This window comes from Wyeomyia smithii, chromosome 3, assembly GCF_029784165.1.
Source record: "Wyeomyia smithii strain HCP4-BCI-WySm-NY-G18 chromosome 3, ASM2978416v1, whole genome shotgun sequence".
NCBI classification, from domain to species: domain Eukaryota; kingdom Metazoa; phylum Arthropoda; class Insecta; order Diptera; family Culicidae; genus Wyeomyia; species Wyeomyia smithii.
The window spans coordinates 76450672-76469700 of NC_073696.1; the positions used below are offsets into that span (position 1 = coordinate 76450672).

The window sequence follows — 19029 nt, forward strand, 5'->3', positions numbered from 1 at the left end:
TAAAAATTGGAGAATGACAAACAACTATCTTTGACCAGCCTTAAGGCTCTAATTTACTCTTTGACCAAGCGTCCAATATTTGCCACTTTTAAACAGATAAAAAAATTGTCAAAGATAATTGTTGTCCACCAGTGTGAGAGCAGTTGTTTTCCTAGTGAAAGATATTCTCCCCTACAGGCTAGTGAAATGACAAGCCTGTTTAGACGCACGTATTTTCTTATCTCACTCGCATAGGTATGCGATCTTCCGTCCAATTTTATCCAAAACAATATCAAGATATTTTGTAAGGGAATGTAGTTTAAATTAAAATCGAGACTCCAAATTTTAATTACAAATATTTACATTTTTTATTGATTTGATATAGGTTCCTGTTTCTATGTTACGATTTGTTTGCTCTCTACGACTAAATTTAATTGCTTTTGAAGTAGTTGAAAAATAATAATAAGATAATTGTAATTAAATAGTAGGAGGGTGGTATTCAAGACGTTGACGTTAACTACCGTATTCTTATATTCCATTAAAACAAATAGTAGAGGGAATTGCAACGCTTCTATTACAAAACTTCGAGGCACCAAAAGGCACCAGTTGCCGATTATTCTTGTTTACTGGTTGGTCCGTCCAGAATTCCAGACATTTTAGTATTTTGCAGTAGCCATGTACTACTAACAGCCACCAGTATTACGGGTGAAACCGGCACGAGATGACCGGTGCTATTTTGTCTTTCCTCCTTCAGCTGCCAACACCTAGCGTCCGTATGTAACCGGTACGATTTAGTAATGAAACTGATGGGGTTTGATTGATTGATTTCTTTTGAAGGAACTTTAACCCCAAACGGTCATTCGTCCCTCTGCTTTGCTGGAGGAGAAACAGTCTCTTATATAGCCCAAAGACATACGCTGGATGATGGTGGCTTCTCAAACCTGGCGGTGCCACACGCGCTATAAACATGCACACACGCGCTACAGACATGCATACACGCCATAAACATACACACACACACACACTATATAGCAAGCCACACACCTTATATATTAGGGACACACGCTACAGATATTCACAAACGTTATGTGCACACACCCCGTATATATACATACGCTGGATGATGGTGGCATCTCAAACCACCTGGCGGTGCGAGTCTCTTTCAGTTTCGGGTTGTATTCACCCAACGATATCTGAATCGGATTACCGCTGGTGGGGTCCAACTCAGATCGAAGGGAAGCCGAACTGAAAGAGGTAAGAACTGCAGCTAACCACTACCACCGCCGCTGTTGCCCGGTGCTGATCCACTTCGCCTACTGCCATCGGTGTTGATGTCCGCTGCTGCTGCCTGCTGCTAGTAAACTGATGGGGTGAAATGTTCGAACGGTGCCCTTTAGTAGATAATGAAATGACAAGGAACGTAAATAAACATCGGAAACAGAAAGTGACAACAACAATAACAACAAAGTCAAATCGATTGTATTCATTAGTGTCGACTGTGCTTGGGAAGAGAGGTAGTGATTGGCTGTGCGGTATGATTTAGACAATCGATATTAATTACCAATTTTTCAATAGTGTATCTCAAACAATAGTTTGTTTTTGTTACATAAATTAAACCGTAAAAAAAATTCTGATCGATTGATGCCAAAACCTCGAAAACCTGATTATAGATGACTGAAAAATAAGCGCTCAAAACCTGACCACTTTTCCCTGGTTATTCCTGGTTGAATTACTAGATTTTCAAAAACAGGTTCCTAACTTCGATATAGACGTTAGTCAACGTCAAAAATTGCAAAAATACAAACTATTCAACACTCTGTTTAAGGGATTAGTATTATTTTACCCATCTCTTCGAAAGCTTAATTTTCTCCGTGTAAACTTGTTTCATTTCTGAACTTTCGTACAATATTTGTCGATTTTCGTAAACAATGCTGCCAGCATTGAACTCAACCCTACCGTTGACGTAATCGCCAGCAGTGGAATGTTTTTTTTAAATGCGAAGCATCATCCACTGGCGAACCTGTTTTAATCGTAGAATGTCAAAAGAGTGACGAAGTCCGCGGAGTGAAATGATGTCAGTTATTAATGTCGCGTTTTGTAAAATCTTAATTCGCATTTGATCAAGTCGTGTTTGGGAAAATCTGCTGTTTAGTGTGTGCGTCGTGTGCTGGGCCAGGCATTTGTCCAGGCGGTGATATTTAATGTGCTGGGTGTGTGCTGCAAAATGTCGAAACATGATCGTGCTAAATCGGGTGGCTTGCTCGATACGCTGTTTTTCGGTCGACCACACAAAAAAGGTGGTCGTGGCGGCTCCGGTAACTACGGAGCTGGTGGTCCAGCCGGTGGAAGCGGCCACGGTGGCTACAGCATTAATGGAGGCCGACCGCTGTCTGGGGCGGAATCTGAACTGGCCATCCTCGATGAGCTGAACAACGATATGAAGCGTATGAACGAGGCGGAAGTCAATCAGAAATTCCTTGAGATACTGGAAGACATGAATATCCCAAAGGATAAGCGCGATCCACTGTTGCTGAAATCGCTAGACGAGAAGAAAAAAATGATTCTTATGCACGTGAAAGGTTAGTTAGTGGTCTGAGGCGGGGGCTGGGGCAAATTATTTGTTTTTGTTTTGGTGCGCAAACCATCGGTCTAGTTGTGGGAGTTTTTCATTATTTTTGGAGGGATTTGGATATCAACAAGTGGATTTGCGAGACACAGTCAAGGCGAACGAGATCGATTGCAATACATGATGATCATGCGGAAGCAAACAAAAACGACTGCTCTTTGTTGATCCCTCTCAAGGGACCTTGATTCTGTATAGTTCTGTATTGGTGAGTCCTTGGAAACGGTCGCTGGATTGTCGCAAATAGTTAGCGTGAAATTACTCCTGCCAAATGAGATTCACTCGTGTAATGTGTATTTATATCTTGCAAAATGCAGATGGGATAAAATTAAAGATTGTCTCATAGCAATCCTGTTCGCTGTGTTTGCCGCTGGTATTCTTCCAAAACAGCTTATTCATACAGAGTGCATCATACGCCGTGGGTGCCATGAATGGTTTTGCTTTTCATTTTTCCCATGCTTTTAATTTGTTTTGCGCATAACATAGAGAAATTGTAATCGATGTCTGATTTATTTTTTGCATTATTCGTCTACCGATCGGATATTATTAAATAACAATATATTATTGATTGAGTGTGAAGTTTGATGTGTTCTACTTGTTGTATTTAAGCGGCCATGGGCAATCATCCTAATCATCGCAACCAGTATAATTAGTACAATAAACAATAATCTGACATTATGTTTATCTTAGTTATTATCTTGGTATAAAAAAACTAAAGAATCATTGCGTAGTGAACCCGAAAAGACACTAAACACAGAATTATCTGTTTCCCAGTTCAATTTTAACACTTTGTTGTGGTTCAACTGTCGATAATCTTTAAACCCAAGTCATTTTTTGTTGGTTCGCTTTCAATCTGTTTCGCTGTCTTGTGGTATTGAATATTGAATGCGAACTCGCATTCTCAGAGTGATGTGGATGATGATTCTTTCTTCAGTTTCTTTTATTTCTTTCGCTGTAGGAAGGTACGCTAGCTGATTCATTAGCACTTTTACCTTTAAAAAGCGATGACTGCCGAGAGGCTGATCACCGCGACGGTGATCATTTAGTAGATGATGTAAGCAGTCGGCTCGCGGTACAGCTGCTTTGAATAATCGTTCAATCAATTTATTCCGTTTTATTATGAGCTTTAAAATTGGTGGATTGGGTTATTTTTTGAAAATTTTCGGCTGCGCATGGGTTAATATTCATGCAGAGCAATTTGCTCTATTTCTTGGTAGGATGAATTATTATTTGAATTCTTTGTGCTTCATTCATTACCACCATTTACAGACATCATTTTCAGTTACTTGTTTGCTGACAGTTTTGAAGTCGTTTTTCTTCTTAAGAATGACACATTTCCAATCTTAACAGTCTGTAGTGTGATTTACCAACCTTTTAAAAAGTGGTGGACCAATTAACGAACCTTATCGTCTTACTCTTACAGTCTGTGTCAGAAAAAAAGAGCGCCGTTTTGCTTTTCGAACTACACTAGATATTTTTATCTCTGCTTATCAAAGCTCAACGTTTTATATACAAATTTGGACCACAATAGAACCGCAATCAAATCGACTGGGCCTAAAACTCAAGTATAAAATGATGCAAGAAATTATCGCAGGTATTTAAAAAAAGCAATTCCTCTCTATTGTCGCACACTGTCCGTAGAGTGGACACGCCTTTGTTCATTCCTCGCTTATCAGACACTGCGCTAGAATCGCTCCCGCTATGAAGATGCACCACCTAAGACAGGTTTGTTTCTTTCCGAAACCGTTGCGATAATCTAAGATGAACTGAAGCTTAAGGTGAATTCCGTTCGTGAAAAGTGTTCAGCAATTTTGTCTGTTGAACATGATAAGCCTGACACGTCGTCGTCAGTGCCAATGTTACCACAACGCGAACGAGAATGCATTATAAGAAATATTCATTATCGGCTGCTGACTCATGGCTTGTCACCACTTTGATTGGCACCGTTGCGCATACCGGCGATTGTGAAGGACACGTGCTGTCCCTGCAATAATAGCTCGCTTGTGTGCGCGTTACTGCGTTCCGATTTCTCGGTTACTTTTGATGGGTAAAACACAGAGTTTAACAGAAAAATTATTTGCGTACAGTTCAGTGCAGTTTTGTGCAATGCTGCAGTGAAAATTTTTGTTTTTGTAAATAACATCAGATGTCTTTGAGTGTATCGAAAACCACAAAACGAAAGCATCTAATATTCAAGACCAGTTCGACCTCATTAAGCAAATCTTTGAGATAAGAAATGACCGATAGAATCAAACAAAACGAAGTTCCTATACAGTAACGCACACTAGTTAACACAACAGCACGTATCAGCAGTGAAATTGCTATGTTATGCTATTCGGCAGGTCCTTCGCGGCTTTTACTTAAATTAAATTCGCGCGTTATCTCAACCTGCAATGATTTCAGTTCGACTGACCAATATCGCCAGCACAATCGAATAGCCAAACATCATATAATCCACTCCATGCACCACAGCTCGGCACTCAATTCATTAGAGAATCGGCGGGTCAATAGATTTCACTGGCGAGCATTATCTGCCACAATAACATGAAAATACGCAAAATTTAATTTCTTTTCTGATTTGAGTGAGATTTTGCACTCATATTTGGATCAGTAACAGAACGCGGGCTTAACTTTTAGAAGTCGATCACTACTCTTAGAGGAAAATATTGATATAAAATAACACATCCCTTTATTGTTTCTCTCTTTTCGGAGTTTTGATTATGATACTTTTGTTGCTAAGGCTGCTGTTGCGGTCTCTGTAGTCGCTACTGGTGGCGCTTTCGTTGCTGTCGCTTCTGGTAGTTTTGCTGAGGATTTTTCATTTCTATTATCAACTGCCGGTACGGCAGCTGTTGGTGCCCCAGATTTTTCGGATTTTTCCATCTGTTCCGTAACATTTTTTAGTTGGTCGTGCACTTGAGCCAATTGGGCTTCCATTGCTGCATTTTTAGCTTTAAGCGCAGTCAACTCATCGGTAGGATCTTTGCTGGATATTGAGCTAAAATAATCTCGAATGAACGATGGGATTAGGGAATCCAGTATCGGAGCAGCTTGAAGCGATTGAAAAAGTACACAATTTAATGCAATCACTACCATCAGTGAGATTTTACTGGGCATTTTGATTACACTAATGGTTTAACCTGTTAGCACCGAGGAATGGTTTTGTACTGACTGTTCCAAAACCTTGTATGTGCGTTTTTTCTTAAATAGTTCGTTGTAACGAGCGCCTTGAACATATTGATTTGTAACGGTACATGTACTTTTTACAAAGCTAACTAAGTCACTAAGCAAGTGTAATTTGCAGGCAATCTCTTGTAGAGATGATCAAAAAGTTATATTCTGTTTGTTTAGATCAGGCATTATTTTTGTCACATTTCGCTGGACAAATTAGTTTTAGTCAATTACTGATTTCTAGTTGCATAAAACATAGGATATTTGTTAAAACGGTGCACGTGAAAATATGATAGAATCCAAGTGCTATTCGAAGGAAATACAAGAACTCCGATAAACCTTGTCTGTGCACACTGCAACCAGCGAAGTTCTAAACTATAGGTATTAGTTCTACTGTTTGAAGATGGTACTTAGGAACAATTCAGCGCAAGTTGCTTAAAAAGAATAAAATTTTTTTTTGGGAACACAAACTAAGCTGAACCTGGTTGTTTGTATTCTACGATACCATAAACCTGCATTTTCCAATCATATTTTGATTGATGAATTGGACAAATTTGCTGACACATATAAATCATGACGATTTGTCATTAGTGAATGAACTATAGGCTTTAGTAGTTTACCACTAAGCGTTTGACACTGTTTGAGTCTAGAAAAATAGTTTCTGATTAGGAATGTGATATTAAATTCTGCAATCGTGTGATTTTAAATACATTTAATTTACATTACATCAGTCATACACATGACATGGTATTTAAAATCATATTTCCACGCTGTCTAATTCATCTCGCCGGTTTCGCCAATTCCTTGACCGATTTCAAAGTGTCGAGAAATCCATGTGCGGCATCATCGGCAGTGTGGACTACTTTATCGGCAGCTTCCACCGCTTTTATAGCGACATCCAAACCCTTGTCCATTTTTTCCAAATCTTCCATCTGCACGTAATCAGCTAACAAGCCAAACGTCGGCGAACTTTCCATCGCCGAAATCAAGTAAAAGACGGTAATGGCCATCCATAAGAAAAATTTGCCAAACATTTTTCGAAAATCAAACTGTGCGCTTCCTACCAAAACAACAACTGTATTTGCGGGAAAAGATTCTTTTCACTTAAATAGGAAATCACTCAATAGGCTTCACTAATTGACCAGCAACCAACAATATTGATTTTCCTTTTAAATTATTTCTGCTATGTTTCAATTTGCATTAATGAATACAAAGGCGGTCGGATACTTGTAATTGGATTGGCATGAAACATTAGTGGTCACATTTGGCTTCAAATATGTGATAACCGTGATTAATAACAACACGAAATAAATGAAACATTTTTTGTTTTCGGTTTGAAATCTTTTATAAACTGCAGTTTTCAGCTTTAGTTTTTGACCATTATTCTGTTTTACCATTATCCGTAATCAGCAAAGTCGGTTACCATTCATCCGGTGTTTTTCCCCATTGTTAAGTTAAGAAAATTTGCTCTCAATAATAGAACTACGTGTCGATGGCGTTCTTTTGCTTTGAAACAAGAGTTTATTAAAGCAATATAGCAACTGTTATTACTCCCAATAATCCGTATCAAACCGAGCGAAAAATTAGTTCGGAAATAAAACATTTCTTCCCACTAATGGGTTGTTTTAAGTATGGTAGCTTTCTACCACCTAATTTCCAGTGACTCCTTCACAATCAACTTGAGCATACCATACGTTGTCAACGACTACTTCTACTACTACTTAAAACTACCAAGCCTTACAATCTCAAACTGTTCTGGTTCAGAATGCAAATCAACGATGATGGTTCTTGCGCATCCGGAGGATTGAACGTAGATAATTTGTTCGCCGGTTATCGTAAGACCAAGTATTGACATGGAACAGATCTCCAGAATAGCTGTTTTCATTGAACAGTTAGTGAAAGAATACCAAGGTTTGAAGGATTACACTCGAATATGTTAAGCAACATGTGATGAAAATTTCCGACGTTTCGACCGTTTTTGGTGGTCTTTTTGAAGGAAAGTTTTGTTTTATCATCGTATTTCAAAAATACATGGTCGCTGAATATAAACTATACGAGAGCTTTACAGGATCTCGTACTGTTGGATAACAACTATTTAAACAAATACGAGATAAATAATTTTTTTTTTTCAAAAGATCACCAACAACGGCAGAAACGTCGGGCAATTAAGATAAATTGTCGCATAATATATTTGTGAAAAAAGACTGCGAAAGCCAAATAAAATCATTGCGCATTACGAATACCAATGGGTCAGAATTCGTGGATAACTAAAAATAGCGATGTCTATTTTTTATTTCAAATGAATATTAAAAACTTCAAGAGTTTTACCCAAGAACTTGATTCTCCATCTTTTGTTGAATTTAAGTAAGTTTTCAAGTTGTTATTGACTTTTGAAATTTTGTCAATATTTCTTAAAAGTAAGCGTATCTTTAGAAATACTCCATCGAATTTGATGAAGGTTTTTTAAGGTAATAATGTTCTGTGGCACCGAAAAATAAAAAAAAACACGAGTATTTTTAGTCCAATTTCAAAACTGAAAGTTTCAAGTTGGTGTTATGTTTTGGTTTCTAAGTTGGTGCTGCAACGCACTATCAAACGAGAAACGCTCCTAAACCCAGCTTTTTTAAGTTCTCATACCAAAAATAAACCAATAATGACTGTTATTGATAGCATGGGCGATGTAATCCCACTGCATAATGGTCCAGAAACAAAATTTAGGGGGAAATTTGGGTCTAGAGCTCTATAGCAATATTTTGTAGAAAAACTTTCTTCTTCAAAGTTGTTACATATGCTAAAGCGCTTATAGAAAAATCATCTTAAATTTAAGATAGATAGAAAAAATTAAAGATAGAAGAAAAAATTGTTCTACAATGTTATAGCTCCGTTAGTTTTAAGTAACTTTGTAAAAAAAAGTTTTTCTCTATCTTTGAAAACAACCGATTTATATTGAAAAAAAAAAACACATTTTGCGCTCTAACATTTTAATTTTCATCTTGAAACCGTTTTTGAACGATTTTAAGGGCTTTTTAAGAGAAACAGTTTACAATGCTGACATCGTGAATATCTCAATTCTGCTCAAAGTTATTAATGTTTCTCATCAAAAAATATGCGTTTTTCTTTTTTTTGTCATTCTTTTTGGGGCAAACATAAAAATATCTCTTGGTTTCAATTAACAGGGCACATTTGACTCTATAAATGGAGAAATTTTTGAAAATATGTTTTTTTTAAATTTGGGTAAATTCAATTTAAGAACATGGCAAAAGTTTCAATATTTTCATATATTATGCATATAAAAGCACACCGGTTTATTTTCTTGGTATTTTTTCTTAAAACTAGAAGTTATTACTATTAATTTGATCCTAAAAAATCGAAAATCGGCTGTATTTGATGTATATAATTTTCAAAAAATTTCAACTTTTGAACCAGTTGATCGATTTTCGATATTTTAGGATAAAATTTTTTTCTTTTAGGATCAAGTTCTTCTCCAAAATATTGCTATAGAGCTCTAGATCCAAATTTCCCCCCAATTTTTGTTTCTGGACCATTGTGCACTGTCTTCATCACCAAGTTAGAAAACAGACTAAGCATTTTCTGACCGCTTTACGACTGAAATTTATTTCTATCGAACGCTCGCTTCTCGTTTGAAAACTCGTTGGGTCACCAACCTCGAAACCCATATTTTTTTAACAGAAAATAATATCAACTTGAAACTTCCAGGAAAGTTTCGAAATTATGTCAAAAATTTTTGTTAATTTTTTTTCTTGCCCCAGAACATTGTTTTTCAACATATTGTTTTAAATGGTTACTTGCTTAGCTTGACTGACTGCGCATATCAATGGTTGATACTCCGTAATTGATCCGAATCAGTAAAATTGCACAGTGAATCAATTGAATGGGGCTGGGAGTGACCGACCATTCTCAATGTACAAGTTTTCAGTGACCCAACACTTTTTCAATGATCAATAACGGCGCCGGTCACGTCCTTGCAATCAGTTGTAAAAATTGCTGTTTGTAGACCTGCATTTTCACAAAGATCACAAGAAGGAGATTTTTTTGTTAAAAGGGAAGGGTGAATGTTGAATCAGGATTCACCTTGATAAGTGATCGATTGCGAGACCGAGGACGCGCGTTCATCTGTACCCAACTACAGAGACGTACAAATGTCCTGTGATGCGATGCGATGGGGTATGTGTATCGCGGTTCTATCGATGCGAGAGCGACGTTGTCTCAGAAGCATTTAAATGTTCTCTACCCCATCGTGAGAAAGCAAACAGGTTCGGACCAAGTGAGGTGGTGGTGGTGGTGAGGAGCCTGAGAATAAACCCATGCTTAAGTCCTCAAACAATCAAAAATGGCCTGCGTCTAACAGGAATGGAACTCATGACCATCTGCTTATCAAAGCAGCCTCTGTAACCTTGCGGCTGCCAGTTTTCCACCCTTCAACATATTGTTTTAAATAGGGTAACCGCTCCATTATTCCTCTCATTAGGCCGATATTCACGAAGAATGCCCCGATTGAACACCAAATTTTCACGAAATCATTGAACAAATAAACAAAATACGCTGACATGCTCTTATGGAATCGTCCAGCATTGGAAATTTAGTAAACTTAGCTAAATTTATCCTGAATTTTGTAAAACAAACCATTTTTCACAACGCTTCCATATTCATCTCAACACTTAAATCACTGCTCAATTATTCATTTACGTGCAAAATTGGCAACCTAGGCAACCACTGCATTGCTGCCGAAAGTGAGGTGCATGCTAAATGATGCCAATTTGCCGGAAAAATTGACGAAATGTGTTTTCGTTGGATATACTGAAAACAAAAAAGGCTACAGATTATACGACCTGAAGATCAACGAAGTCATTACGGGTGTTAAATAAAAAATGAGAATTTTTAAATCACATATAAAAAAAAATTTTTTTTTTCATCGATTTCAGTATTTTTTATTAATAACATAATGTATTTTCTTCAAAAAAATATCAGTGAATGTTTGAGTAAGGGCCGTGGTCTGCTGTTCGACGCAACTTTGTTGCGATGCTCTCACAAGAACGTTGTACGGCACTTACGTCCATTTTCCGGATACAATTCCGGACTACATCAGTTGCTTCGTATCCTTGGCCCTCCAATTGTTTTTATATACTAGGGCACTGAGTGAGCCAAAGAAATCCTCTATTGGGCGGCACTGGGGTAAGTTTGTTGGGTTACGATCTTTCGGCACGAACGGTATCTTTTTCTGCTCAAGATACGCCAGCGTCTTCTTGGCGTAAGGGAACATTCATAAATGACGTAGCATTTGAGGGGGGAGGGAGGGGTTTGCAGTTTTGTGACGAAATGTGACGAGAGGGAGGGTGGGGGTTCAAGCCAAGCTACGTAGCAAACATGAAACTAAGAAAAAAATTGGATTTGTTCTTTTTTATCACTGTTTTGTCTGTCAAGGGTCATTTTTGTTTACTTCCTTGTCTTCTCTTGTTCATTTATGACTCAAGGTATGTTTTGGTTAGTGAAATGTGGTCGTTATAAAGCTACGTATTTATCTAGAGGGGGGTCCTGACTTTGTGACGAAATGCTACGATGGGGGAGGAGGTGGTTAAAAAAATCTAAAAAAGCTACGTCATTTATGGATGTTCCCTAATGGGAAGACGCCTTGTCTGGCCAGAAGACGTACTTCCCATCCGCGTGATGCTCGTTCAGGAACGGCAGCAGGATTTTATCGGGGCACTCTTCTTGATAGATTTGTTGGTTGATTGCCAGACCGCTCGGCTTAAACCAAGGCTTTGAAATGCCCCGGTCGGAAATGGCGATGTACAACATAACCTTTTTTACAAACTTGTGCTTGAACTTGTATTTCACTTCAGGCGGTGTGGATGACTTGTCGCTGGAGTAGTAATTATCATTTCCTGGAATATGCGTTTTGGACAGCGAAAAATAGCTTTCGTCGTCCAGAACGAAAGACGTCCCGCGGTATTTTTTGGTCATCCACCGACACTGTGTTTCAACCGTCTCAATCTGCTCCTTCGTGTACTCCGGCGACCTCGTCTTCTTCCTGCAGACGATTCCTTCCATCTTGAGGGTCCGATGGATCAATACGTGGGAGCAGCCATATTTCCGACCGGCGTCACGCAGGCTGGTTGCGTCCTTGTTGTCAAACAGCTTTTTTAACGATGTCTTCCTCTGCTTCGTCATTATCGTCACCGGACGACCACTTCCGACCTTCCGCTCTACGTTCAGGGAACCCAGGATACGATATACCGTACTGACAGGTACATTTTCCTCCCTAAAATGTGTCACCGTGAACTTTTTTCCTTGCTGGAAATGCGTTTCGTAGAACCGTACAATGCGTTCGCGGAGCACGTGCTGTTTCGACGCCATCTTTGCTTTGACTAAATTCAAACTAGCAAAACCAAACACGCCTACTGTTTCTAGGGAGCCCAAAGAGCAATTTTCTTGGAGAAAGAAAATTTTACGCTCTGTATTTGAGTTACTGAAAGGTATTGAAAAGATTCTCATTTTTTATTTAACACCCGTTATTAACCGTGATGTAAAGAGAGCTTCGTAGCCGCAGTGTTACAGAGTCCGCTTTGATAAGCGAGTGGTCGTGGGTTCGAATCTTAGTAGAATCACATACCCTTCCTTCAAGCTGAATTCTATAGTACCCCTTGCTAACTTTCATCCTAACAAAAAAGTCCCTCTTATAATAAAACTGTGTTGAGTAACGTATAATAGTTCTTTTCAGGGAATTGTAATTATTACGCGGTCTTGGCTGGAAGAACGAGGTTTCGATAATACTCCTTCCTCTTGACAAAATAAGTCCTTCTTATGATAAAACTGATTTCAGAAATATTCACCCTCTACAGGGAATTGTAATATGGCCATATTGGTAGGATAGAAAAGAGGCTCGGCAGTATAGTAGAGAAATAAGCTTGAAATGAAAGGGTAAACTCTCACACACAAGCACGGATATAAATAAATAAAAAAAAGCGTATCATTCACTTCAATAATGATACTGCCAATAATATGAAGTGCGGAGTACAGAAAACACCTGGGCAATATCACAATAGATCAAAATGTCTCTGGTCGCAGTGATGAGTCCACACAGAGGAAAAAAAAAAACCGTGATGTAAAGATCGTGTGAAAGTAGGCCGATGTGGTGTGAGACCTGAGCAGGCTGAACCAGTTAACATTTTGGAGATCGAATCTTTCAATGCGGCAGTCGATGAAGCGTGTGGTGATTTGCAGACTGCAGTACGACCTGTAGTGAAGCAATTGACAATCAACCAGATCAATTAGGATGGATTCGAAGATGCGAACGACAAAATTTCGCTCTCGCCACAACTTAAATAATTGGTTGATATGCAGCCAGAATTGAGGTGCTGCTGGCGAGAGCGCCGGCATCTAAGCAAGCATAATGACTTCATTACCTATAGTACGTATAATGGCCAACATGTTTCTCATTCACGAAATGCTGCAGCTCGGGACCACGTTGCGGATGGCAGCTATAAGAAACGAAATCACCGCACTGAAGATCAACCAGACGTGGGCACTTGAAGAATTGCTCAAAATCGGGAAGTCGATTGAGCGATACAAAGCCCGCTTAGTCGTCAAGGGTATTCAACGATAAGATTCCTGATGGCATTGGACACAAAGTTTGACCTTAAGGTGGACCAAATGGACGCCACGACATGCCTGCCAAGGAAGCTCAAGAATGAAGTAACCCATATGCAGCAGTCAAGACACAACACCTTGTGCTGACTTCAGAGAGCATTGTACCCAGCCGTGTTTGGAACCAGCAGCTGGAGCAGGTGTTACACGGGTTTGGACTGGAACAACCCAAGGTCGTCATCTGCTTTTACTACATGATAATTGGCATCGCTCTCGAGAAAATTTTTTAACAAAAATACCAGTGGTGCAGCTTATTTAGTAGACAGCGAAGCGAACCACCATTGAATTTAGTTTCAACCGCAAAACTTGCCAGTTGGCGTTACTGACCCATTCCGTTGTGTACAGCATTCGCAGCAAAGTTTATTAACTACTCTAGGGGTTAAATTAGTATTGAAAATTTTCTAGAAACCTAAGTTTCTATCTTTCGTACTTTTACATTAACATTTCTAATAACATGTTGCATCTTCTATTTTCCAGGCAAAACCAACACCGAACACCGTGCCAACTCGCGCTTCGAGAAGCCCGTTGACTACATCCAGTATCTGCGTGACGGTGAGTTCATCAGCCGAATTCCGAAAATTCTGCAATGCATGGAGAGTCTGCGGGTAGCGCTGACCAGTAATCCAATCAGTTGGATCAAGGAATTCGGTGAGACCGGAATCGACGAAATCGTGAACTTGCTGCGGCACTGCAAATCGAACCCTCGTCGATTTGAGAAAATCGAATACGAATGTTTGCGTTGTCTGAAGGCCATTATGAACAACTCCTGGGGTTTGAATGTGATTCTAACGCCGGATCAGCATGCGGCGGTTCTGCTGTTGGCGCAAAGTGTTGATGCTGGCAAGCCACACACAATGTGCGAAGCGGTCAAGCTGCTGGCTGCTATCTGCCTGGTGAAAGAACGAAACGGTTACGAGAAGGTACTGAAGGCGATCACCAACGCAACGATGATGGCTCGAGGTGGTGATCGGTTTCGGCCGATCGTCGAAGGTCTTTTTGTAGAACATGATCGAAACTGGGAGTTGGCAAGTAACACGATGATCTTCATAAATTGTCTGATTAACACTCCTTCGGATATAAACTTTCGGTTGCATCTGCGGTGCGAAATGATGCGTGCTGGGTTACACGATAGGTTGGATCAGCTGGCAGAGATTGTGGAAAAAAGCAGCAACGAAAATCTGGAAAAGCATTTCAAAATCTTCAACGCTTTTCGGGAGGATGATTTCGAAGAATTCAGTAACAGGTTTGACAATGTTCGATTAGATCTGGACGATATGCACGAGTGTTTTGAGTTGCTGAAGAATCTGGTCGTCGATACCAGCAGTGAACCGTACTTCTTATCGATATTGCAGCATCTCCTGTTTATCCGGGACGATTATGTTTACCGGCCGGCATACTTTAAGTTGATTGAAGAGTGCGTTTCACAAATTGTACTACACAAAAGCGGGTGTGATCCGAACTTCGAAAGTCGAGATTTCCACATAGACACATCGACTCTGCTTGAAGACATGGCCGAAAAAACGAAGCAACTGGAGATTAAAAAGAGTGAAGATTTCGAGAAGCGAATGGAAGAGCTGCAAACTGCTAAGCAAGAAGCCGAAGCTAGAGCAGCTTCACTGGAAGACCGCTTAAAAGAAATCGAAGCCACCGGAGTGATATCTCCTAAAGGGAAAAGCAAACTACCTCAAATTAATATTCCTCCACCGCCGCAGGTGCCTGGAATGGGAGGTCCGCCTCCACCTCCGCCCCCACCAGGGAGTGGAGGGGCACCACCACCTCCACCGCCTCCGATGATGATGCCAGGAGTTCCCCGACCTCCTCCAATGCCTGGAATGGGTCCACCTCCTCCCCCTATGCCGGGAATGGGACCGCCTCCTCCACCAATGCCTGGAATGATGGGACCACCAGGTTTACGTCCAATGGCACCTATACCTGCACCACTACCACACGGACTGAAACCGAAAAAGAAATGGGACACTGACGGCCCCATGAAACGGGCCAACTGGAAAGCGATTATTCCACAAAAACTGTCTGAAAATTCCTTCTGGGTGAAGGTGCAGGAAGACAAATTGGCAGACGATGAAATACTGTCGGGCTTGGCCGCTAAGTTCTCCTCGAAACCAATGAAACCTGCGGATAAAGATTCGGTTGACCGACCGCCGACATCGAAGAAAAACATCGATCTTCGAGTCTTGGATGCTAAAACCGCACAAAATTTATCCATCTTACTTTGTGGTTCTCTGAAGCATCTATCTCACGAACAAATTCGAACGTGCCTTCTACGATGTGATACAACAGTGCTTGGGCCGAGCGTATTGCAACAGCTCATTCAATATATACCACCGCCTGATCAACTGAAGCGGCTGCAAGAAATTCGAGCTCGTGGAGAAGTTCTAGCGGGACCGGAGGCTTTCGCGGCGACGATAGGTGACATCAAGCGTCTAGGCGCTCGATTACAAAGCTTAAGTTTCAGACTTAACATGCCAGATATGGTACAAGACTGTAAACCAGACATTGTAGCAGGAACGGCTGCCTGTGAGGAAGTTAAAACGAGTAAAAAGTTTGCTAAGGTGTTAGAATTGATCCTTTTACTAGGCAATTATATGAACTCTGGATCAAAGAAAGAAGCGGCATTTGGTTTTGAAATCAGTTTTCTGCCAAAGTTGAGCAGCACAAAAGATTACGAAAATAAGCAGACCCTGCTGCACTACATAGCAGATGTCGTGGAGAAAAAGTTCCCCGAAGCACTTACATTCTACGAAGATCTATCGCACGTTGATAAGGCCTCGCGGGTTAGTTTGGACAACATCCAGAAAACGATGAGGCAGATAAACAACTCACTTAAAAATCTGGAATCCGATCTGAACAATAACAAAATTCCTCAAAGTGATGATGATCGGTTTATGGAGGTCATGGGAAAATTTGCCATCGAATGCCGCGCCCAGGTGGAAGTGTTGGGACGTATGCTGTCACAAATGGAGTCTCTGTTCCAGAATCTGTCCGAATATTACTGTTTCGATCCTGCCAAGTACACTATGGAGGAGTTCTTCACCGATATCAGAACGTTTAAGGATTCGTTTGTACAAGCACATGCCGATAACATGAAGCAGCGTGACGAAGAAGACAAGAAACGTAGAACAACCGAAGCGAAGGAGCGGGCGCAGCGGGAAATGCAGGAGAGGCAACAGCGTAAACTGGCCCTGGTGGATATCGATGCTGTACAAACCCAGGAAGGTGTAATGGACAGTTTGCTGGAGGCTCTACAGACTGGTTCAGCCTTTGGTAACCGCGATCAACGGCGACGAAGAGGACCGCGACCTGCCGGTGCTGAAAGAAGAGCTCAGCTAAATCGAAGTCGATCTAGAACCGGCATAACAGCCAATGCTTTCTCCAGCAGGGAAATGCTATCGGAATTGTTAGGTCCAGCGTAAAACGCTGTCCAAGTAAGTTACAACGCAATGTGCCTGTCTTATAATTGTAATAGTTATCTGCAAAACAAAAAAAAAACATGATCCACTTGTATCAAAAGTAATTATCAGTCCTACAATCCTGCCTATGGCTAGGAATATTGATAAATCTACGGGTGACCGAGATAGACATGAAAACATATGTTAGTTTCGATGAAGATGTGAACGATGACACTGAAAATACACATGCTGTCAGATTAAACCATTCCCGATTAGTTGCATTGCTAAGCTTGTACAATACATGATAAAACTATTCAGAACAGTTAAAGGAATGCTTAATTTGTCGTTTGATAATCATTTTGTCAGTTTTTTGGATGCAAAAACTCATTTGTATTCGTCGAGAATAAGTTAACAATAAATTCTGTTCAAGCTTTTCGTCGTGTTTCCGGTAAAGCCGGAATGATTGCATCTATGTTAATAAATTAAAGTACTAGGCATTACATGTTACATGTACATGTTGGTTAGTAATCCGGCTTTCATTTGTGATGAAATTTATCTACCAGAAGCTTTCAAACATTTTTTACAGGCTCAAAAAACCCGGGCACCACTGCGATATTTTTATTTGATTGACAGCATGCTAAATAGTAGTTTATCCAAGTTGCTAATATTTCGGTCACCTCCTGGCATAATTATGCACAAATATCCAACACAGCTCAGCCGGTGTATTCGAAGCAGTGTTGCGTAGTCGATTTGTTACGCTTACCAAAACGAACAATAAATACTATTGTTGAAACATGATTTATCGACTAAAACTGAGAAGGTTGTTTTCGATAAAACGGCATTAAAAATATAATAAAAGTGTGCTGATGCACCAAAAGCGCATTAACGCGACTTGTGTCAAAAATAAACACCACATATCTTACATAAAACTATTGTAATAAACAAATCATTTGTATAATAAAAGGAGCTCATTTGCGCTTACTAAAAGACATTTCCAATGGCAGTATAAATTATACAAAATATTATTTACCGGTTACTGAAAAATGGCGCTTCTAGTGCTAGGTTCGTAATACTTTTTATAGCTCGATACTAACAAAACGTAAGGCTTATGGAATCAGTATGCGTATGTTTTTGCGTACATTTTTACCAACGGCAAATATAGTTAATGCTTCACATGTACCATATACAAGTGATAAGTGTATTGAAATACTTACGGCCCATTTTTTGAGTATATATATTTTCTAAAACATTCTACACACATACAAACTATTCTATACTGGTAGCAGTTTAAGCTAAAGTTACAGATGTTTACTTTATTTTACTAGGAATGTAAATATTATTAAGCAAATTAAACCATGTTATTGCATACGGTGTTGTTCCGTTGTCACGTGAAATAAGACAATATCACAGTCCATTGTGAAAATTGAGAAAAAATGCTGTTGTAGGTAGACTTATTACGCATAGCAGATTTCAGAAGGATCGAAAACCACCGTAATCTTATGAGATAACAGAGTAGATCGCTACTTGGCCGTAGTTGCCAATTCGTAAGTACCTCATTTATTTAGTTCACCCAGACGAAGCATTGACCGAAATTTCCAGAACGACGGAGAAAAAATTGATGTCACATTTTTGTTGATTTTATTTTCATTACTAGTTGACCCGTAGTGGCTAGCCACTTTTAAAATGCATGTTGGACTATTACTTCGACCCACTACAAATACTGGTATTTATTCTAAAATGGTGAAGCTTCTTCAAAAAATCTAGTTTGGAATCAAGATTCAACTATGACAATTCGATGCAGATGATCAACACTAATTTTGAACTCAAATGTTAATCTTGACGGTGAGAAACATCCTTCTTTCAGTGTATTATGCAAATGCTTGGATTAATCGTTTATTTGAAGACGAATGAATATCTTGCCTCCCATACGAAACCACTGCACAGAACATTTTTTTCCTTTATTTAACCATTTTCTAAAAAAATTTCTAATGATTTATTAATTTTCGTTTAAGCTGTATAATTTAAAAGAGTTCAATTTTTCATTTGTATGATGTTACATTTCATGTAAAACTTACAAAACAAACCGTACTTTATAATAGTCATGACCTCCGTACTTTATGATAGTCATGGCAAAGCCTAGAATAACTGGGTACTGACGTCTTCTAATCATTATTGGGTTGTTCA

General features: G+C 39.6%; 1 protein-coding gene across 1 annotated transcript; it reads left to right on the forward strand.

Moving 5' to 3' along the window:
- Positions 1-1968: 1968 nt before the first annotated feature.
- On the forward strand, positions 1969-18211 carry LOC129730898 (protein diaphanous). The gene is made up of 2 exons (XM_055690499.1): positions 1969-2558; positions 13916-18211. Exons 1-2 carry the CDS (start codon positions 2204-2206, stop codon positions 16867-16869), a joined length of 3309 nt encoding a protein of 1102 aa, XP_055546474.1. The 5' UTR covers positions 1969-2203; the 3' UTR covers positions 16870-18211.
- Positions 18212-19029: the final 818 nt, after the last annotated feature.